This window comes from Microtus pennsylvanicus, chromosome 11 (assembly GCF_037038515.1).
Source record: "Microtus pennsylvanicus isolate mMicPen1 chromosome 11, mMicPen1.hap1, whole genome shotgun sequence".
Classification (NCBI taxonomy): Eukaryota; Metazoa; Chordata; class Mammalia; order Rodentia; family Cricetidae; genus Microtus; species Microtus pennsylvanicus.
In genome coordinates, this window is record NC_134589.1 from 36333021 (window position 1) to 36352981 (window position 19961).

At 42.9% G+C, this 19961-nt stretch overlaps 1 protein-coding gene and 2 pseudogenes across 1 annotated transcript in view; all 3 read left to right on the top strand.

The window, feature by feature from the left end:
• The first annotated feature begins 2372 nt into the window (after positions 1 to 2372).
• The window catches only part of Appbp2 (amyloid beta precursor protein binding protein 2), a 40422-nt gene continuing 22833 nt past the window's right edge, over positions 2373 to 19961 (top strand). The window contains exons 1-3 of the mRNA XM_075991242.1: positions 2373 to 2648; positions 17486 to 17574; positions 19091 to 19242. Of these exons, the coding sequence (XP_075847357.1) occupies positions 2511 to 2648; positions 17486 to 17574; positions 19091 to 19242 (379 nt within the window). The 5' untranslated portion in view covers positions 2373 to 2510. The remainder of the gene's footprint in view (positions 2649 to 17485; positions 17575 to 19090; positions 19243 to 19961) is intronic.
• Positions 2883 to 6946, top strand: LOC142859546 (proteasome subunit beta type-3 pseudogene; annotated as a pseudogene).
• LOC142859548 (small ribosomal subunit protein eS28-like) lies at positions 7765 to 7958 on the top strand (annotated as a pseudogene).

The following is a 19961-nucleotide window of genomic DNA, read 5'->3' on the forward strand; positions in this document are numbered from 1 at the left end:
CTGTCTTTCTTTCCTCCCTCCCTCCCTTCCTTCCTTCTTTCTTTCTCTCACTGAATTATTTGACCATTTCATAGTCAAAATACCAGAGTGAAACATACATTGAAAGAGCTCATTTCAATACCTGTAGTGCCGAGTATCAGGAGTGGACATTATTGTTGCCTCCGTGATTTATGCTGCTACAGAATGACTAAGACATTGAGAAGAAACTGGCCTAGTGATGCATGACTTTAATCCCAGCACTCAGAAGGCAGAGACAAAGGTTGAGGCAGGCGGATCTCTTTGAGTTTGAGGCCAGCCTTGTTTAAATAGTAAGACCTTGTGTCAAAAACACAAAGAACTGAGACTGTCATCAACAATTATAGAGGTAACATCCTTGTTAAATTGCTAGATCAGAAAGATGCTACATTGAATTCTTGAAATCACACTGAGAAAATTAAATTACATAAATAGCAGGCGCTTATAAGAATAAAAAAAGAGCGGGACAGTGGTGGCATACGCCTTTAATCCCAGTACTCGGCAGAGGCAGGCAGATCTCTGTGAGTTCGAGGCCAGCCTGGTCTATGGAGCTAGTTCTGGACAGCTAGGGCTGTTACACAGAGAAACCCTGTCTCGAAAAAAACAAAAAACAAAAAAAGGCCGAGGATGGTGATGCACACCTTTAATCCCAGCATTTGGGAGGCAGAGGTAGAAGAATCTCTGTGAGTTCGAGGCCAGCCAGGTCTATAAAGCGGGTTCCAGGACAGCCAAAGATACAAAGAGAAACCCTGTCTTGAAAAACCGAGAGAGAGAGAGAGAGAGAGAGAGAGAGAGAGAGAGAGAGAGAGAGAGAACGCTGAATTATTTACTAACATCTCTTTGACTTAATTTCCGTTTCTGTTGAGTCCTATCACAGCCACCACCTATTTATCTTGAAAAAGATTTATGTGTACTTATGTGTACTAGGCTGCTTCCTATTGTTGTGATAAAAAACACCATGACCAAAAACAACTTGGGGAGGAAATAAAGTTGTTATTTCTGCTTGCAACTTATAGCCATCAGGACAGGAAGTCAGGGCAGAACTCAAGGTAGGAACTTGGAGGCTGGAACTAAACTGGAGGCAATAGAGAAGTGTTGCTGATTGCTGGGGACCCTTGGCTTGCTCAGCCTTCTTTCTTATATCTCCAGGATCTGCTGAGAACAGCACGGCCAGAATGCACTGGGTCCTCATACACCAATTATTAATCAAGAAAGTGTCCCCCAGACTTGCCCCTCTCTCCAGAAGGCCATAGCTTATGTTCACAATACAAGAACAAAAATCCCACCAGCACAGTGTGCCTGAGCTTATAGTATGTGCACCATGTGGGAGCAGGTACCTGAAGAAACCCAAAAGGGCATCAAGTCCCCTAGAATTGGAGCCTGTGGTGTGGGAGGAGGGAACTAGGCAGGGTCCACTTCCTGAGCTGCAAGCACTCTTGCCCAGTGAGCGCTCTCCAGCTCTGCTTAGCATTAAAAAAACAAATCCACTCATTGTAGGTTTTAGCTTACTGTTAGGTTCACTTTTTTACCAAATTCTTCCAGTAGTCTGAGAATGTATGTCAGACAAACGTTGATTTACTGTAAAGGAATTTTTACTTCTTAAAAAAAAATGGATAAACATACTAAAAAGTTACAATATAAACGGTTTTACCATGAAATACGAGCTTTCTTCGTGACTCCTAGTCACTGGACAGAGGGTGTTTAAGAAAATTTAAAGCCGGAATCTAATGAAGGATTGCTAGAGTGAAGTGATTTCCTTGAATATGTCATTTTCTTTTTTCTTTTGATTTTTTGATACAGGGTCTCTCTGTGTACCAGTCCTGGCTGTCCTGAAATTCGCTTTTTAGAGGAGGTTGGCCTCGAACTCGGAGATCTGCTGCCTCTGCTTCCCAAGTGCTGAGAGAAAAGGCATGCGCCACGCCCGGCCCAACTGTGAAGAAAAAAAATCAATTCTACACTTTTCCCAGAAGTTCAGGAGGGCTCTCGTCTAAAGCTCAGTGAGACAAGGCTGTGCTGGAGAGCCTCAGCACGCCGTGGAAAAGACTGTCACAACTCCGGCCCCGCCACCCCAGGGATCCGCCCTTCGGGAACTCGCACCCGCCGCCCCTCAGGCGGTCCCCGCTCTTTCTCCCAAGTTTTCCGCCTGCCGCATTCCTTCCCGGGCGCGTCGGCGCGCGCTGACGTCATGACGCCGCACACGCAGCCCCGCCCCTGCAGAGCTCGGGGCTGGGACGGAGCCGGGTTTGCTCTCCTTTCCGGAATGTGAGGCTCTGGGTTCGGCAGTGCACTGTGTTCGCCCCGGTCTTGCCGGTATCCCGCGGCCGCCGTCGTCGCCGGTGCTCGGTTCGCGCGCGCACGCGGAGGCCAGGCGGCCGGGGTCGTGAGGCGCGCGCTCGCGTGGTCGCCGCCCCTCGGAAGCCTCCGGGGCCGCACACGGGTTCGCTACGGAGGGAGGCGGGGGCCTGCGGGAGGAGGCGGAGGAGGAGCGAGGGAAGATGGCGGCCGTGGAGCTCGAGTGGATCCCCGAGACGCTCTACAACACCGCCATCTCCGCTGTCGTGGACAACTACATCCGCTCGCGTCGCGACATCCGCTCCTTGCCGGAGAATATCCAGTTCGACGTTTACTACAAGGTACGACCGACCTGCTTGCTCGGACCCCGCCGCCGCCTCCGGGCCGCACCCCCTTCCACGTCCGCGGTCGGGCCCGCAGCCCTCGAGGCAGGGTCCCCTCGGAGACCGACTGCGGTGGCGGCTTTCCGATACCCCGCCGTCCCCGCGTCTGCCCCCCGACCTGTGCGATCCGGGGGGTTCTTGTGCGAGTGCTGCCCGCCATCCTCTCAGAGGCCCTGGTTAGGCCCACGGGAAATGCCCGGCTCAGCACGGTCCCACTCGGTCCTCCTGTCGCTGGGGTATCCTCCGCCCTGTCCTCTTTAGTGTCAGCCTGATCTGGACTTTTTTTTTTTGCTGTGATCCTCCCCCAGTTCTCCCCGGCACTCGTCCCCCCACCCCCCGTACTGCTTTTCATTTTTTTCCTCCCTCCGCTGTCGGAGTTCTGTCCATTTTTTTCCTTTCTTCCCTCAAAACGAAGTGATTTACTTAGGGATTATTGGAAACGGTCTGTGGGCTTCATTTGCATGTTCTTGAAAGCTTTGTGTGGTTTCAGGTTTTGTTTTGATTTTTCGGCTTAGACTCGGTGTTGAGTTAGGGATTTCACTAACAGGGGAGTGTGGACCGGCTCTTTAGAAAGGACGCAGTGAAAATCACCGAAGGAAAGAAGTAGAAATTATGCCCACGTATATGAAAATATATGAAAAATAGGCAATTCTGCAGCATTTCTAAATCGCTCCCCCTCAAAAATCTGAACTGAAAGTCTTCCAAGTTGCTCTTCAAGGAGTTTCAAGGGTAGGTGTCCTTAGACGTGGACAATTTTTGCAGTGTTCTGAGAGGGAGGAGAACTTTGGGAACTCGGAGCCTCCCTTTTCCTCTCCCCACATTTGAGTGTGAACACTGGATTCATTCACTGACTCCTGCTTTGAGTCAACGAGAACTCCAGTTTGCAGTAGCCACCTTTGCAAAATATGACCGGCAGAGGTTTTATTTTTATTTTTAGATTTTTTAAATACTACTTGATTAGTAAGTTGTCTCCAGTGGTGTAATTTGATATTTAGCAGATGTGTACGTTCGTTTATGTATGTGTAGTGTTTTAGGGCGTTTGCTTTATTAGAGAGATTGTCTGCTTTTTCCAGCTTGAGAACATTTTTTCAGAATTAGCAACTGACATACTGCAGTCTATAAAATCCTGCTGCTTTGCACCAGCTCCTAACATTTAAAATCATTTCCCTCCTAAGTATTTGGAGGAGATTCATTTTGACAACGTGTAGTATAATTTTTGGATTTAGAAGAAAACCTCCCTCCATTCCAAATGGTTTTGATACACTGATTTACTTTCGTGTGTAACTGATGTTAATTTTATGCATTTAAGCTACATTAATCCCAAGGACAAATTAGTCTGCTATTCTCAAACCTGGAAAACTGCTGCAGTGTGTGCTATTTCTGTCAGTTTTATTAAATCGTATGCAGACGTGTACACCTTTTGGAGCCAATCATTGGGAATCTAACCAGGAAAGAATACTTTTACTACTTGAATTCTGTCGAAATACTTTAGTCTCTTTTATTTTCGTTAAAAGGAAAGCTTTTCCTTTTAAGATTATTAGTGTGAGCAGTTAGTGTTCTTGGCATGTGTCTGGTCTTCATGGGCTTCAGTTTTCTTCTTTTGGGTACACTGTACTATTTTATGGTTAGATACGTGATGTGAACCCTGGTGCTGAGCTGGGAGCAATGTTAATACTTTCCTCTTTCTACATTATTGTGTTTAAGCCTTGCCATTCAAATGAGAGGTAGAGGATTGAGAAAAGGCTTCAACTGTTGTAGGCCTGTCTGTCCTGGAATCTGTAGACCAGATTAGCCTCTTTTTGGTTTTTTGAGACAGGGTTTCTCTGTAGCATCCTGGAACTAGCTCTTGTAGCCCAGGCTGGCCTCGAACTCACATAGATCCTCCTGCCTCTGCCTGGGATTAAAGGCGCCACCACTGCCCAGCTCAGGTTAGCCTCTTGACTCAGAGATAAACCTGCTCTGCCTCACTGGTGCTGGGATTTAAACCTGAGGCACAGGTCATGTATATATGGAGTTCCAAAGTAGCCAGACCTACATTGAGGGATCTGGTCTCAAAAAATGAAGAAAATAAAAATAAAGGCCTAAGCCACCACTGTGGCTACAAAATTTTCATTTTGATACAATGTTTCACTAAGTTGCCTGGTATGGCCTTGAATTACCACCCCCCCCCCTCTTTCTTGCTTGGAGACAGGGTTTTTCTCTGGGTAGCCTTGGCTGTTCTCAGGCTGGCCTTGACCCAGACATCCACTTGCCTCTACCTCCTGATTGCTGGGATTAAAGACATGTGCCACCACCACACTGCTTAAGTTGCTTTTTATTTTATTTTTTATTTTTTTAAATATTTATTTATTTATTATGTGTATAGGACATTCCTTCCATGTGTGCCCGCATGCCAGAAGGGGGCGCCAGGTCTCATTACAGATGGCTGTGAGCCACCATGTGGTCGCTGGGAATTGAACTCAGGACCTCCGGAAGAGCAGTCAGTGCTCTTAACCACTGAACCATCTCTCCAGCCCCAAGTTGCTTTTTAAAATAGCATATATTTGGCTATAGAAATGCTCAGTGGTTAAGAACACTTGTTTTTGAAGAGGACTGGGGTTCACTTCCCAGCGCCCACATGGTAGTTTACAACCATCCATAACAATATGATATACAAGCAAAGCACTCATACACATAAGATAAAATAAATAAAATTTTTAGCCAGGTGTAGTAGCACAAGCCATTTTAATCCCAGCACTGGGGAGGCAGAAGCAGGTGGTTCTATGTGAGTTCCAGAGCAGCCGGAACTACAAATGAGACAGGTTGTGGTAATCTGAGGTACCTCTATAGGTAAGTTTGCAAGGAGTGACTGTCATGGATTAGGAGCTAAGAAACTTGCTCAGGGTAAGGAGTAGTAGTCTTGAGATTCTTGTAGGAAAGCTGAACAGAAGGTGGAGATAGCTACTGAATTCTGTGGTAGGAAAAACTGGCTAAAATACACAAATGAATATACAGCCAGTAGTAAATAGGTGGCTATATAAAAGTTGATACCCTACAAAATAAATGACTTTTATTCCTAATGTTTTTCTCCAAGGGTGGAATCATTTTGGCATAGAAATGGATAGAGCATACTGAAAAATTGTAAAACAGTGTACAGATTGATTAATAAGGCTAGGTGTCAGGAACCTAGCATTTGAGGGCCTGCAATAGGAAGATCACAAATGCAGGGCTTCCGTAGCCTTCATATGGAGACTGTGTCTCAAAAACAAAAAAAGCAAAAACTTAGTAAATTGGAGCTGAATTTGGTGACTTATTCTGTGATTCCAGGACTAGGGAGGTGGAAGAGACAGGAGGGTCATTGCAGAGTTTAAGGCTAGCCAGGACAACAGTGGTAGGCTCTTTCTCAAAATTAATTGACTAATTTATTAAGATTCTTAAAGATTTATTTACACAGTGTTCTGCCAACACCTATCTCTGCAGGTCAGAAGAGAAGATCTCATTACAGATGGTTGTGAGCCACCATGTGGTTGCTGGGGATTGAACTTAGGACCTTTGGAAGATCAGGCAGTGCTCTTAACTGCTAAGCCATCTCTCTCCAACTCTCCTTAATTTTTTACTTATTTAGGACTAAATTATCTGAAGGAGTGGCGGTTGGAGTTCTACAGCACAATGGTGTCTATCTTGTCATATAATAGAGGGCTGTCATGGTCATGAAAGGAAAGAACTGTGTGGCCATTGAGTAGCAGACAGGCTTTTTGGGAATCCAGGCTCAGATGGTGACCACAGACTTCCAAAAGATCTTCCCAGTGGTCACAGGTTCTATATAGGCCTGAGTTGGTTGGCCACCAACATCAAGACAGTTGCCCAGAGCCTCAAGTTCCAACTGAACCTGTATGATTTCAAGGAAGGTCATATCGAGTCTTATATCCTCATGACATGGTGGCTAGCCTATTTGTGACAAACAGTTTGGTCCCTACTCCACAGAGCCTGTCATTGGGTTGGATCCGAAGACTTAAGCCCATCATTTGCTCTCTAGACCTCAATGGCTGCCTATGGTGATTGATGACTTTGTGGTCAGTGGTACCTGCTCCGAACAAATGTATAGGATGTTTGATTCTCTCTGGGAGCCCAACATGGGTCTAGTACATCTGTTTGAAACCATTTCCTAAGCCATACTGAATGCCGTGGACCCCCAGGATGCCACATCAAGCATGGGTATCATTGTGCTCATTGAAAATGACAAGATCACCAAGATACTGAATGCCCAGCAGGACTAACCTTGTGCCTGGTCCCACTTCCCTTTGTTTGTTTGGCTTTTAGACCAGGCTGGCCTTGAGCTCACAAAGATCCACCTGTTTCTGCCTTCCAGTGCACATGCCACCACCGCCTGGGCTCTGTTGCTTTTCTTTTCAGTAAAATTGCCTTTCTTTCATTTTTGGTTTTTTGATATAGGGTTTCTCTGTAAAATCCCAGGCTGTCCTAGAACTCACTTTGTAGACCAGGTCTACCTGCATCTGCCTCCTGAGTATTGGGATTATAAGTGTGTGCCACCACTGCCCAGCTCAAATTGCCTCTCTCTCTCTCTCTCTCTCTCTCTCTCTCAACTGAACCAAGAAAAATCTGAAGCACAGTGATTGGGAGAGGTGCATTTTAAGATAGCTGGGTATATTAAAACGCTACATATTTTAATATACCATGATATTGGCACAATGACAGTAGAGTGAGAGATTGGTTATTGAGTATAATAGAAGCCCAGAAAGAAACTAAAACAATTTTAAGTTTCATTACACAATGACGTTAAGAGAGTACTGTATTTCAAATCATGGGAAAAGATTTTTGGGATGCTTTGTTTAGATGAGTGGCTGTTTGGTATGTAAGTTAGACCACTATATCAGATTAAGTACCAAAATTAACTCCGTGGATTAAATTTTTAAGTATACCTATTAAAATTAACAGAATAAATTATTGGGTCTGCATCTTACATGGAGAAATGACTGAAATATATCGTTTAAAGAAATTTTAAAGATAATTTAAAAATTACAAAAGCATCACATAAAAATATACAAAGGACTCTCTCTGCCTGATTGCTGTTATCATGGACACAAGTCAAGTACAGCCCATCAAGCTCGCTAGAGTAACCAAAATGCTGGGCAGGACCGGTTCACAGGGACAGTGCACGCAGGTACATGTGGAATTTATGGATGACATCTAAATGCCAACGGTCCCATTCAAGAGGGAGATGTACTCTCCCTAATGGAGTCAGAAAAGGAGGCTTGGAGGTTGTGTTGACCTTCCTGCTGGGTCCTGATTGTCCACCACTTGGCCCATGATGACCTGCAACTATTAAATAAAACATTTGTATTGTTTTGAAAAAATATATACAAAAGGTGAAGGTTGCTCTTCTTGCCAACACTGCAGTGCCTGCCATCTTGGCACAGAGAAGACTTTTCTAAGTTCAAAACCAAAGCCTGGAATAAAAAGCACAAGGACCTGAATTTAGTTGTAAGAACAGGCAGGCAGGCTCCCTGAGATTCACTGGCCAGCCAGCCAAGCCTAGGGTGAGCATCAGGACAGTGTAAGACTCTTCCTCAAAAGATAGCTGAGGTGGTCAGTGTTCCTGAAGAACAGCACTCAAGACTGTCCTCTGTGTGTTCTATGTATCTACAGCCGAAGCTTGTGCACCTCACACACCCCGTAAAAATAAAACCCTAAAAGAAAAAAAAAAGAATTTTAAATGATAGAAATTATTGCAATGTTTGTGGGAGTACAAATCAACATATCCTTTTTTGTTTGTTTTGGTTTTCTTTTTTTATTTATTTTCTGGGTTTTTTTTGAGACAGGGTTTCACTGTAGCTTTGGAGCCTGTGCTGGAACTAGCTCTTGTAGACCAGGCTGGCCTTGAACTCACAGAGATCCACCTGACTCTGCCCTCCAAATGCTGGGATTAAAGGCATCTGCCACCACTGCCTGGCTTTGGTTTTGGTTTTCTGAGACAGGGTTTCTCTGTGTATCCCTGGCTGTCCTGGAACTCATTATATAGACCTTTGGACTCAAACTCAGAATCCACCTGCCTCTGTCTCCTGAGTGCTAGGATTAGGCTTCATCTGTGATGTTTTAGTAACTAACATCTAATATATTGCGTGTCTAATTTCAGTTTGTTTTAGTCAAGACCCTGTATCCCACTACTTAATGGCTCTCTTTTTTGGAGACAGAATCTCATGTAGTCCAGGGTTGTTAAGAATAACCCTGTTCTGATCCTTGTGCACCACCACACACAGGGCTGCCAAGTGCTCTATTAACTGAGCTACAGCCCCAGCTCTTTTCAGTGGTCCTGGAAAATACCTTTCATGTGCAAATGTTGGAAGTATACAGTGTATAATGATGCGTAATGTATGTGCACTTGCATCTGTGTCTACCATGATCAGAGAAGACATTGTAGGCCCTACTTTATCACTCTGCCTTATCTTGAGAGAGTTTCTGTTAGCCAACAAGTTCTAGTGGTATTCATGTCTATGCTCCCTTAATGCTGGAATTAGTCTCGCATCACATTAGTGATGGGTGTTTGAATTTAGGTCCTCTTTTTTTTTTTTTTTAGATTTTATTTATTTATTATGTATACAACATTCTGCCTCCATGTATGCCTGCAGGCCAGAAGAGGGCACCAGATCTTATTACAGGTGGTTGTGAGCCACCATGTGGTTGCTGGTAATTGAACTCAGGTCCTCTGGAGGAATAGTCAGTGTTCTTAACCGCTGAGCCATCTCTCCAGCCCAATTTAGGTCCTCTTGGTTGGGCAACAAGTACTTTTATCCACTGAGCAATCTCCTCAGGCTAGATATCTCTGTTAAGTGTTATTTTAGCTGTAAATTCACCTCCTTCTCCTCCTCCTCCTCCTCCTCCTCCTCCTCCTCCTCCTCCTCCTCCTCCTCCTCCTCCTCTTCCTCCTCCTCCTTCTCCTTCTCCTTCTTCTCCTTCTTTTCATTTCTTGCTTTTTTTTTTTTTTTAAAGAAATGGGTTGTGTTGTCCTGTGAACAGAATTTCCTAGTCTGGAATTTCAGTGGTTGCTATATGAAATGTTACTATCCCCACACACATACACCTGGATGCTCTTACATTTTCTCTGTGGGAACTTTGTGAATTTCTTGGTTCATACTCGATTTGTTTGGTTTTGTGAGTGTGGTTGTACTGTGCAGTGCAGGTGTGTATGTGGAAGCCAGAGGTTAACCTTGGGTATTTCTCAGGAGCTGTGTACCTTGGTCCTTTTGTTGTTTGTTTCAGACAGGGACTTAAGAGAGAGATGTGCCTGTTTCTGCCTCCTGAGTAAAGGAATATGCCACCATGTCCTGCTTCACCTTGTTTTTGGAGAAGAGTCTCTCTTAGCCATGTAGGTTTTCTACTTTTGTATAGCTTCAAACCCAGATGTTTACACGAGAGTTGTAATATTTTTACCTTGTGTTTCTCTGTTTAAAAAGGGTTGGATGTCTGCATCTGTCACTGCTATTTGTCATAATTCCACAAGTTTTATTTACTCCCGTTCTTTTGCAGAAGTCAACTGAAATTATTTCTTGGGGAGAGTATTTAATTTATCTTCTTAAACTTCTTTAGCTACCTTCCTAGATCAGGATTGTTTTTCGTCTCTGATAGATGATGATTAATTTTGTAGATCAGAGAATAGTTTTTTTTATTGCTCTGGGATGTGTATGGGGGTCACCACTATTTTCTTCAAACTAGCATGGTGCCTTTTTTTTTTTTTGTTTTTTGTTTTTTCGAGACAGGGTTTCTCTGTAGCTTTGGAGCCTGTCCTGGAACTCCCTTTGTAGACCAGGCTGGCCTCGAACTCACAGAGATCCACCTGCCTCTGCCTCCCGAGTGCTGGGATTACAGGCGTGCGCCACCACCGCCCGGCTTAGCATGGTGCCTTTTAAAATATTCAGAGACATATTGAGTTGATAAAAGTGGGGCTGGGGTAAAGTACATGTGTAAAACCAAGGGTTTGATCCCCAGCACCAAAAATAACTAGAATGCTCCTTGTTGTAGCATTTTGGTATTTGCTATCAAAACCATGAAGATACAACAGGTGCAGAGAGCTCTGGGTTTTATGAAATGAATCTTCCTTGATCTGATGTTAAAATAGGAAACACCTATTTTTATCTATAAATTAAAGCAACCATATTCAGAATTTGTTCTCAGTTTTTCCATTTTTGTCATAGTCTCCTAAGTAGAAAAGTGAAGTTGCTGTTCTACCAGCTACTAGCACTTTGCCTAAAAAAAAGTTACTTAAATCATACATATATGGCAGTTAACAAAGAGACCCTACAACTGGACAGGTACAGGGTGCAGAGAATAAGACTGCACTGCACAGCTCATACCACCCGACTCCCCACAAGGTTCATGGCTCATTGTAGAGTAAGGGACTGAAAAGACTGTAAGAGTCTGAGATTGTAGGTAATCACAATGAAACAGAGCAGTTGTGACAGCATGCACAAGTCCTGCTTCAAGCTAAATGAAATATCAGCATGGGGGTGAGGAGGTGGACATGAATTCCCACCCCTGTCTCCACTGGGAGAGGAAGAGTTGATTTTCTTTAAGGATGTGGCGCTTGGAAACCAATCCAAGCACCAGTGGATGGCCCTACAACCAAGAGAATATGTGTAACACAAGCTGAACTTTATGCACACACACACACACACACACACACTTTTAAAAAGGAACAAAGTTGTGTTGCGGTGAAGGGAGCTGGATCGGAAGGAATTGAGGAAGGCAAGATTGACTATGACCAAAATACATTGTGTGACATTCTCAAAGAGGGCTGGAAAATAGGGGCACGCCTTTAATTCCACCACTTGGGAGTCAGGCAGGTGAATCTCCATGTTTGAGACCAGCCTGGTCAGCAGAGCAAGTTCCAGGATAGACAGGGCTATACAGAGAAACCCTGTCTCGGGGTGGGGGACAAATAACAAAAAACCTTGATCATTAGACTGGCTATAGTGATACACACTTGTAATCCCTAGGACTCTAAATCTCAGCTGCAGGATAAGAGGCTAGAGGATCACAAATAGCTAGACAGTGAGTTCAAGGCCAACCTGGGCTGCTGAAACCTTGTCTCAAAAACCAACAGAAAACAAAAATTCCTTCTTTTTGTGGGAGTGGGGGTTGAGATAGGGTTTCTCTGTGTAGCCCTGACTGTCCTGGAATTCACTCTGTATCCCAATCTAGCCTCTACCTCTGAGTAATGGGATCAAAGGTATGGTCCACCCCTTGTCTCAAAAATCCCCTCTTAATTGAGCAGTTCATTTTTTTAGACTAATAATTTATCCAGTAGGAACTGTACATAGGCAAACCTTACTTTGGAAACTAAAACACCAGGAATGCTGCCTACTCCTGGAATCTCCAGGGTGAGAAGAAGGTCAAGAAGTCTTGAGAGAAAAGGCCAGAAACAGGGTACATCTGGTGAAGAGGCAGATTAGATAGTGCAAACTTCTATTTAAAAAAAAAAATCTATTTGCAAGGGCTACAAGGTGGCTGAAGAGATTGAGGCCTTGGGGGAAAAGAAGGAACCAAGTAGATAGGTGTGTTTCCATCCCTCTGCCCATAATTTCTTTCCTCTCCACATCTAGTTAGATTCTCTTTAAAAGTCCACTGCAGAGTTGAAACTGTTAAGGGAGGACCCAGAGGCTGGTAAAATTCATTTACCTCGGGACTGTAGAGATGGTTCAGAGATTAAGAGCACTGACTGCTCTTCCAGAGGTCCTGAGTTCAGTTCCTCGCAACCACATGGTGGCTCACAACCATCTATAATGAGATCTAGTGCCCTCTTCTGGCAGGCAGGGATGCGTGCAGACAGAACACTGTACACATAGTATATAAATCTTTTTTTTTTTTTTAAAGAATTCATTTGCCTCTGCCCTTTGTTCTTGGGGTCTAGCTGGGGCAGGAGCTTGATGGGATACTCCCCATTTCCAGCCCCATTTAGGACTCTAGATGTATATGGAAGGTAGTCCAGTGGGGCCCGGAGAAAAAGTGTGAGTAGGAGTAACATCAGGCATCTGCCAGTTTGTGCTGGACTGGGTTTGTAAAATGAGGATAATGAGGCTAGCAGTTATGTTGTGTGTCTTCTGTCCATATTCCCCCAACACCTCAAGTGAGTAAGGATGAACATTGCATTGCTTGAGTGTTGGATGGTAAGTTACCAGAACCAGAATTGGAAAGGGGTTGAAGAAGCAAGCATTTGCTGAGGGACTGGGTTCTGAGACACTCCAGTTCATCTAAGAAGTTGTGGACCTAGGCCTCTAACAAGGAGAGCCTTGAGTCAGGTGTGGCCTCCAGAGGTTCCAGCTCCAGAAGTGGCATCTGAGATTTGAACACCTTTGTGCAGACAGGAGCTTGATGTGGAGAACTTGAATCTGTGTCATTGGTTCATCTTACAGATTTATTGCTGGGTATTTCTAATACCATCTTCTCAAGAACTAATTCACCCACTGTCCCTGGGGAAGATGAGCTGTCCAAGGAGAGGAAGGGCAGTGTTCACCCAGTATTCAACCTATTGACCACATGCTTATAGACAAAATTTCATCAGTGACTCCAGAGAATAGCAGTACCAAAAACAAATGCAGGAAACACTGGGTTTCCTAATGAGTTAGTAGTGTCGGAATCCATCGGTAGTTTCTGGGGCTGATACGGTGATGCACCCAGTGAAGTTGATGTAGCCAAGCTTTAGAACTAGTGTGTGCACCTTAACCTCAGTGCTAGATATGGTCTGCTCAGCTTTGGCGAAATGGTGGGCTACTACACTGTCTGAGCCATGTGTTCAGCACCAAATTTAAATACAGCTCATCTTTCTGGAGACCACAGGAGAGATGTGGGGGAAAAAAGGAGCCAGAGGCTTGCAAAGAACAGTGAGAGAAGTACTAGACCTTGTGTGAAAGGCGGGCAGGAAAACAGATGGAATCAGAGTGGAGCAGTGCACGCATCCCTGGATACCCTGAGATCCTGCCTTCTCCCCACTGAAGTAGAAAGTGCCATGGCCTCATACTATGGCAGTGGTGCATCTTGGACATAATCATTAGCCACTCATTCTTGAACCTTTTGTTCCAAAGACCCTTGTTGATGAGTTCCGTTGTGCCTGCCAGTTGTGCCTGGTACATGGTTCCAGATGAGCCAGTGTCACTCACTTTGATTTCTGAGCTGAGCGGGAGCACTGCTTAGGGCAGCTGCTACTGTAGTTACCTTCCCACTGTCAGCCCAGCCTCACTCTGAGTGTCAGGAAACTAGTACGTTCATGGCTCCCATGCCTCCACCCATGTCCCCTAACTAATGCCTGCCTCTGCCACCTAGCTCTGCTAGTGGCTGAAACCCCCACCCCAACACCTATGGCTCACCATCACCACCATGGCTGTAGGGTTCAGCTGCTGGACTCCTGTGAGGCTGAAGGGGTCTGCCTGTCCTGACCTTCAGCACTGGGTTACAAACCCTTAACGTTATGCCTTTCTTTTCCACAGGGTCTGGAGTTAGAACTCAGGCCTCACGCACATTGGCTAGTACTTTACTGCTGAGGGACTCCTCAGCCCTGGTTTATTTTTTAACATTTAAAAATTGGGGGTTGTTGAGGTAGCTTGGTGGGTAAAAACCTGCAGGAGAGACTGGTTCCCGAAAGTTTTGCTCATCCACATATGTGCTTGCATTCACATACTCAAAATGATTTGAATAAAATACAAAGGTGTTAAATATTTAGGAATTAGATACTATCTTTATCTGTAGTTGGTATCTCTAACCCCCCTTTGTCCGGTCAACAATATTAATTTTATTTTGGATATACTTAAGGGTGAAAGAAACATGAGCAGGACTGTTAAATCGTTACCCTTGTCTGGTAATTTAAATGGTTATATAACTTGTTTCATTTTTATCTATTTTATAAAAGAAATTCTAAGCCTTAAGGTTGATAATGATAATCATTTTGGCAAGGGTTTGGGAGGGCATACTTATGTATAATGTGTGTGTATACAAAGTGTGTGTATGTGTGCGGGTGTGCACATGCATGCACGTGTGTTAAGTGCATGCACATGTGCCATTGCACATTTATCACAGTGTGTGTGTGAAGGTCTAAGGATAACCTTGGATGTCAGTCCTTCCCCTTTTGTTTTTCTATTGTGTATGCTGTTCAGTCTCCACCTCCCTCTTCCCCATAGGAGCCTTGCGATTGCAGACTGGGGATTCAAACTCAAGTCCTCATGCTTGCATGGGCATGGTTTTACCCACTGAGCCTTTGGAAGTTAAGATTTTTTTCTTAGTGTTTTGGAGAAATATCTAAATATCTTGGTTAGTACATTTTTGGATCTGCTTTGCATTATTTTGCCCCCAAACCGGAATTTGGTTATGAATTCTCAGCGGTATTTTTCTTGTATTATTCTGTAGTGGCCAATTGTCAAGTAAGCATAACTGATTGATGCTGGTGCATTTTACTGCGTACATTCTCAAAACTCTTTACTTTTCTGTAGCAGAAAGGGCATTTCTGGGGGCTGTAGGAATAGCTCAGTGGTTAAGAGTTCTTCCAGAGGTCCTGAGTTCAATTCCCAGCACTCACATGGTTACTCACAACCATTTGTATCTATAGTCCCCATGGTATCCAATATCCTCTTCTGGTGTGCGAAATACCCATAGACATAAAAGTTTATAAATTAATTAATTAAAAAAGAAAGCCAAAATAGAGGCTCTTTCCTTATGAACTAGGTTTTAATGTTAATTTGAATATCTTCATTCCATGAAGATCACAGTTCTGTTGGCCTTCCTGAGCGTATAGTCCCTCTTCTCTGCAGCAATTGTTGACTTTGCAGAAACCATTGTTATCTATACTTTTTCCTCTCCCGTGTTAGAGATGGAACCCAGGGCTTGGTGTATGCTGTAAGCTTTCTATCACTGAGCTGTGTGTGTACCTAATTTAATCTGACCTTTGTGTGACTAATAATCTTATGCCCAATAGTATGCTGAGTTTGTAGTTTGTTTTCCTGCACAGAGTGACCTGCCTTCCTCTTTTTTGCAACCAATGTTGTCATCAATTGAGTTAGTGTTAAGTAGCTGTAATACAAAGTGAACTAAGATAGCAAAATTTCTGTTATAACTTACATGCATTCAAAAGCATTTGGTGAAATTGAGGTCAGGAAAAATGATAAAACTGAATTTGTTTCCTTTTTAAATTTTCATTCATTGAAGTATGAGTTCCTTGACTTCTTGTGTATCTGAGTACCATGTGTTTGTCTGGTGCTCAAGGAAGCCAGAAGAATGTGTTGTACCCTCTGGAGTTGGAGTTACAGGGAGTTGTGAGTCACCCTGTGATTGCTGGGAATTGAGCCTGGGTCCCCTAAAGAGCAGTCAGTTTCTTAACTGATGAGCCATCTCTCTAGCTCCTCTCTGTATTTGTTTTTGGTTTTTCAAGTCAGGGTTTCTCTTTGTAACAGCCTTAGCTGTCCTGAAACTAGTTCTGTAGACCAGGCTGGCCCCGAACTAACAGAGGTCCTCCTGATTTTGCCTCCTGAGTGCTGAGATTAAAGGCGTGTGCCACCACTGCCTGGCCATATTTGTTTTTTAAAAACATGTTACTAATTAATTAAACTTTATATTTGTGCACGTATGTGGAGATCAGAAGACAGTTGGAGGAATCAGTTCTGTCCTTACACCCTTTGGATCCCTGTGATTGTGCTCCAGTCTGCAGGCTAAGCTGCAAAGCTCCTTTATCCACAAAGCCATTTTGGCAATCCCTAAATTGTTCTTTTTTGATTGCTTGTTTTATTTGTTTGTTTGTTTGTTTGTTTTGACAAAGTTTCTCTGTGTAGCCCTGGCTATCCTGAAACTTGCTCTGTGGACCAGGCTGGCCTCAAACTCAGATCTAACTGCCTCTGCCTCTTAAGTGCTAGGGTTAAGGGTGTGTGCCACCACCACCCAGCTCCTAAATTGTTCCTTTAAAAAGTACCGGTTCCCGCTGGGTTGTAGAGGTACACACCTTTAATCCCAGCATTCAGGATGCAGAGGTAGGCAGATCTCTGAGTTTGAGGCCAGCATAGTCTACAGAACAAGTTCTAGGATCACCAGGGAGATACACACACACACACACACACACACACACACAGAAGACACCTTGTCTTGAAAAACCGAAATCAAACAACAACAAAACAGTTCTAACAAATCAGAAATATATGAATCCTGTCGTCCTGGATCTTTAGATAGATGTACTATATACTGTTAGTGCTTGTGAAATATATGCAGAACTAAGCTGAGTATTTGAGATTGGCTGAGGTGCCCAATGGAGCATATTGACAAGCTGCCTTCTAGATACTGGCTTTGCTGTTATTTTGATAACTTAAAATTATCCAGTTTTGTTAAAGGAAAAAACAAACATTTAAGTTTCTTAAGTAATGGGCTTCTGTATGATACATATAGCTAAGTACCACATCTTTGTAATTTATAATGTTCCAGGTGCTATTCTATTTCACAATAATAATTCTGAACAATTATGTGCAAAGTTAAAGTTTTTATGAGTTATAGAAATTTATTCATTGCATTTTTTTTCATGCAAGCCTCTTTTCTGATAATGCTGTGTATTTATACTTAAAATCAGCCATTAAAATCTGCTATTAAATCCTGTTGTTTTGTTTTGGTTTTTGTTTTTTAATTAGAGAAGAGTTTATTTGGGGCTTAGAGTTTTAGAGGGTTCAAGTCCATGACCATCATGGCAGGCAGCATAGTTCTGGAACAGTAGCTGCTAAATCACAGAGCAGAAAATTAAATTAAAAAGTTAAAAATAATTATTTTTCTTATTATTACAGCTTTACCAACAGGGACGCTTATGTCAACTGGGCAGTGAATTCTGTGAATTGGAAGTTTTTGCTAAAGTTTTGAGAGCTTTGGATAAAAGGTAAAATTTGTGTGTATGTGTATTGGCTTTCACGCATTCGTCTGTCCTTCCTTCTGAGTCTCATGTGGCCCAAGATGGGCTTGAATTTGCTAAACTTCTGATCTTCCTTCATCTCCTTCATGAGGCTTGAATTACAGATAGGAGGAGACAGCCCTCCCCCCAATAAAAAGACTACTAAAACATATATACCATAAAATTTGCTACTTATACCATTTTAAAATGTATGATTCAGGGGCTGGAGAGATGGTTCAGTGGTTAAGAAGACTGGCTGCTCTCCCAGAGGACCCAGATACAGTTCCTAGCACCTATAGGACAGTGCCTATATGAAACTCTAGTTTTGGAGGTACAGTATCCTCTTCTGGCCTTCAAGGACAATAGGCGTACATGCGGGCAAAACACTCATCATACACATAAAATGATAAAATAGTATATAATTCAGTGATATTAAGTATACTTGCCTTGTTCAGCCATCAGCAATAGACATTTGCAGAATGTTTTCACCATTAAAATTTATAAGTAGACAAAAGACCACTGAATACTATGGTAGCAAGTTCCATGGAGTGAGACGATAACTCAGTGAAAAGCTTTGAATAACAAAAATAAGAGTTATACTTTATTTGACGGGAAAAGGTCAAAGAACATGTTTTTGCTTTATAAATACACATAAAGCTCTTAGTGAAGGGTTTGATAGTTTTAAGGCAGGGTGTCATGTAGCCCAGTCTGGCTTTAGATGTTGGTCTTTCTTTACCTTACACCTTACTGAGAGATTCTCTCTCTCTCTCGCTCTCTTTTCTTTTCTTTCTTTCTTTCTTTTTTTTTTTTTTTTTTTTTTTTTTGGAGCCTATCCTGGTACTCATTCTGTAGACCAGGCTGGCTGCCTCTGCCTCCCAAGTGTTAGGATTAAAGGCATGTGCCGCTACGCCTGGATGCCAGTGTCTTTAATGTTCACTGCCACATATGCTGACCTGTGAGATTCTAGCAAGTTTCTTATTTGTGCCTCCCATCTTCCTGTAGGGCTGCACTGGATTTCTAGTGCTTGTACTACTGTGTCCAGCTTTTATGTGTATGCTAAGATGCAGACTCGTTGTCAGGCTTGTGTGGCAATTGCTGAGCCTTCTCCCCAGCCCCATTGTCTTACTTTTGGAGTATATGTGATTTTTAAAATTTATTTTATATGCATTGGTATTTTGTTTGCATGTATCTCTGTGTGAGGGTGTTGGATCCTCTGGAACTGGAGTCACAGACAGTTGTGAGCTGCCATGTGGTTGCTGGGAATTGATCCCTGGACCTCTGGAAGAACGGCCAGTACTTTTAACCACTAAACCATCTCTCCAGCGCCAATATATGTGATTTTTAAAGCTAGCCCCATCCTTAGGTACCATCAGGTTACAGATGTAGCCTCACTTACCTTGTTTTGTTTTAGAAAACAATGGTATCATATTTAATAGAGGAGCAGCTATCTCTAAAGGGGCAAAATCAATTGCCTCTCTAGAATCACCTTTCTCTTCTCTTTCAGACATTTGCTTCATCATTGTTTTCAGGCTTTGATGGATCATGGTGTTAAAGTTGCTTCTGTCCTGGCCTACTCATTCAGTAGACGGTGCTCTTACATAGCAGAGTCAGATGCTGCAGTAAAGGAGAAGGCCATCCAGGTTGGCTTTGTGTTAGGTGAGTAATGGGAAAGTAGAGTAGTGTTTATTCTGTAATGGACTTGAATTAAACCTAACAGTAAGGGTTCCTACAAGAGTTCCCACAGTCTGCACAGATTGTGAGCAACTGTCATACCTAGGCGTGGCCTATTCAACTTTAGCATGTAAGTGGTGTCTTCCTGAATTCTCGTGGCATTCCAGCACAGTGACAGTAATAGTATTTGCATATGCCGAAGAAGACTTAATGAAGTTGAGTAAGTGGATCAGCTCATAACTTTTAGTGAGCTATGTTTAGAATCCCGTCTCTGTGATCCCAAAGCACGCCTTTCTGCTGTGTCATGCTGTCACCAAATTCTTTAACTGCTTACCGTATGCTGTGACATGAGACTTTAATCTTTTTAGGGCCTTGTTTTCCAAAAGTAGGTATTTTTATTTTTTTGAGGAAATACTTTATAAGCAGAAACCACTTTAAAATATTCTGGGAAGGGATATAAACATATATCCCTTTATATTTATGTATATATATATACACACTTACATATATAAATATTGTGATAATTTTATAATTTGGATAGTTTTCACAATCATATAGAATTAAAAGTACATTTCAGACAAATATTTCTTCAGATTATTATTCCCACTTTCTGTGCTGGAGATCAAACTTTTCCAAAGTTAAAAGTAAGATGTTACTATTATTAATTAATTATTTAATATTAATATTGAATATTTGATTTAGGT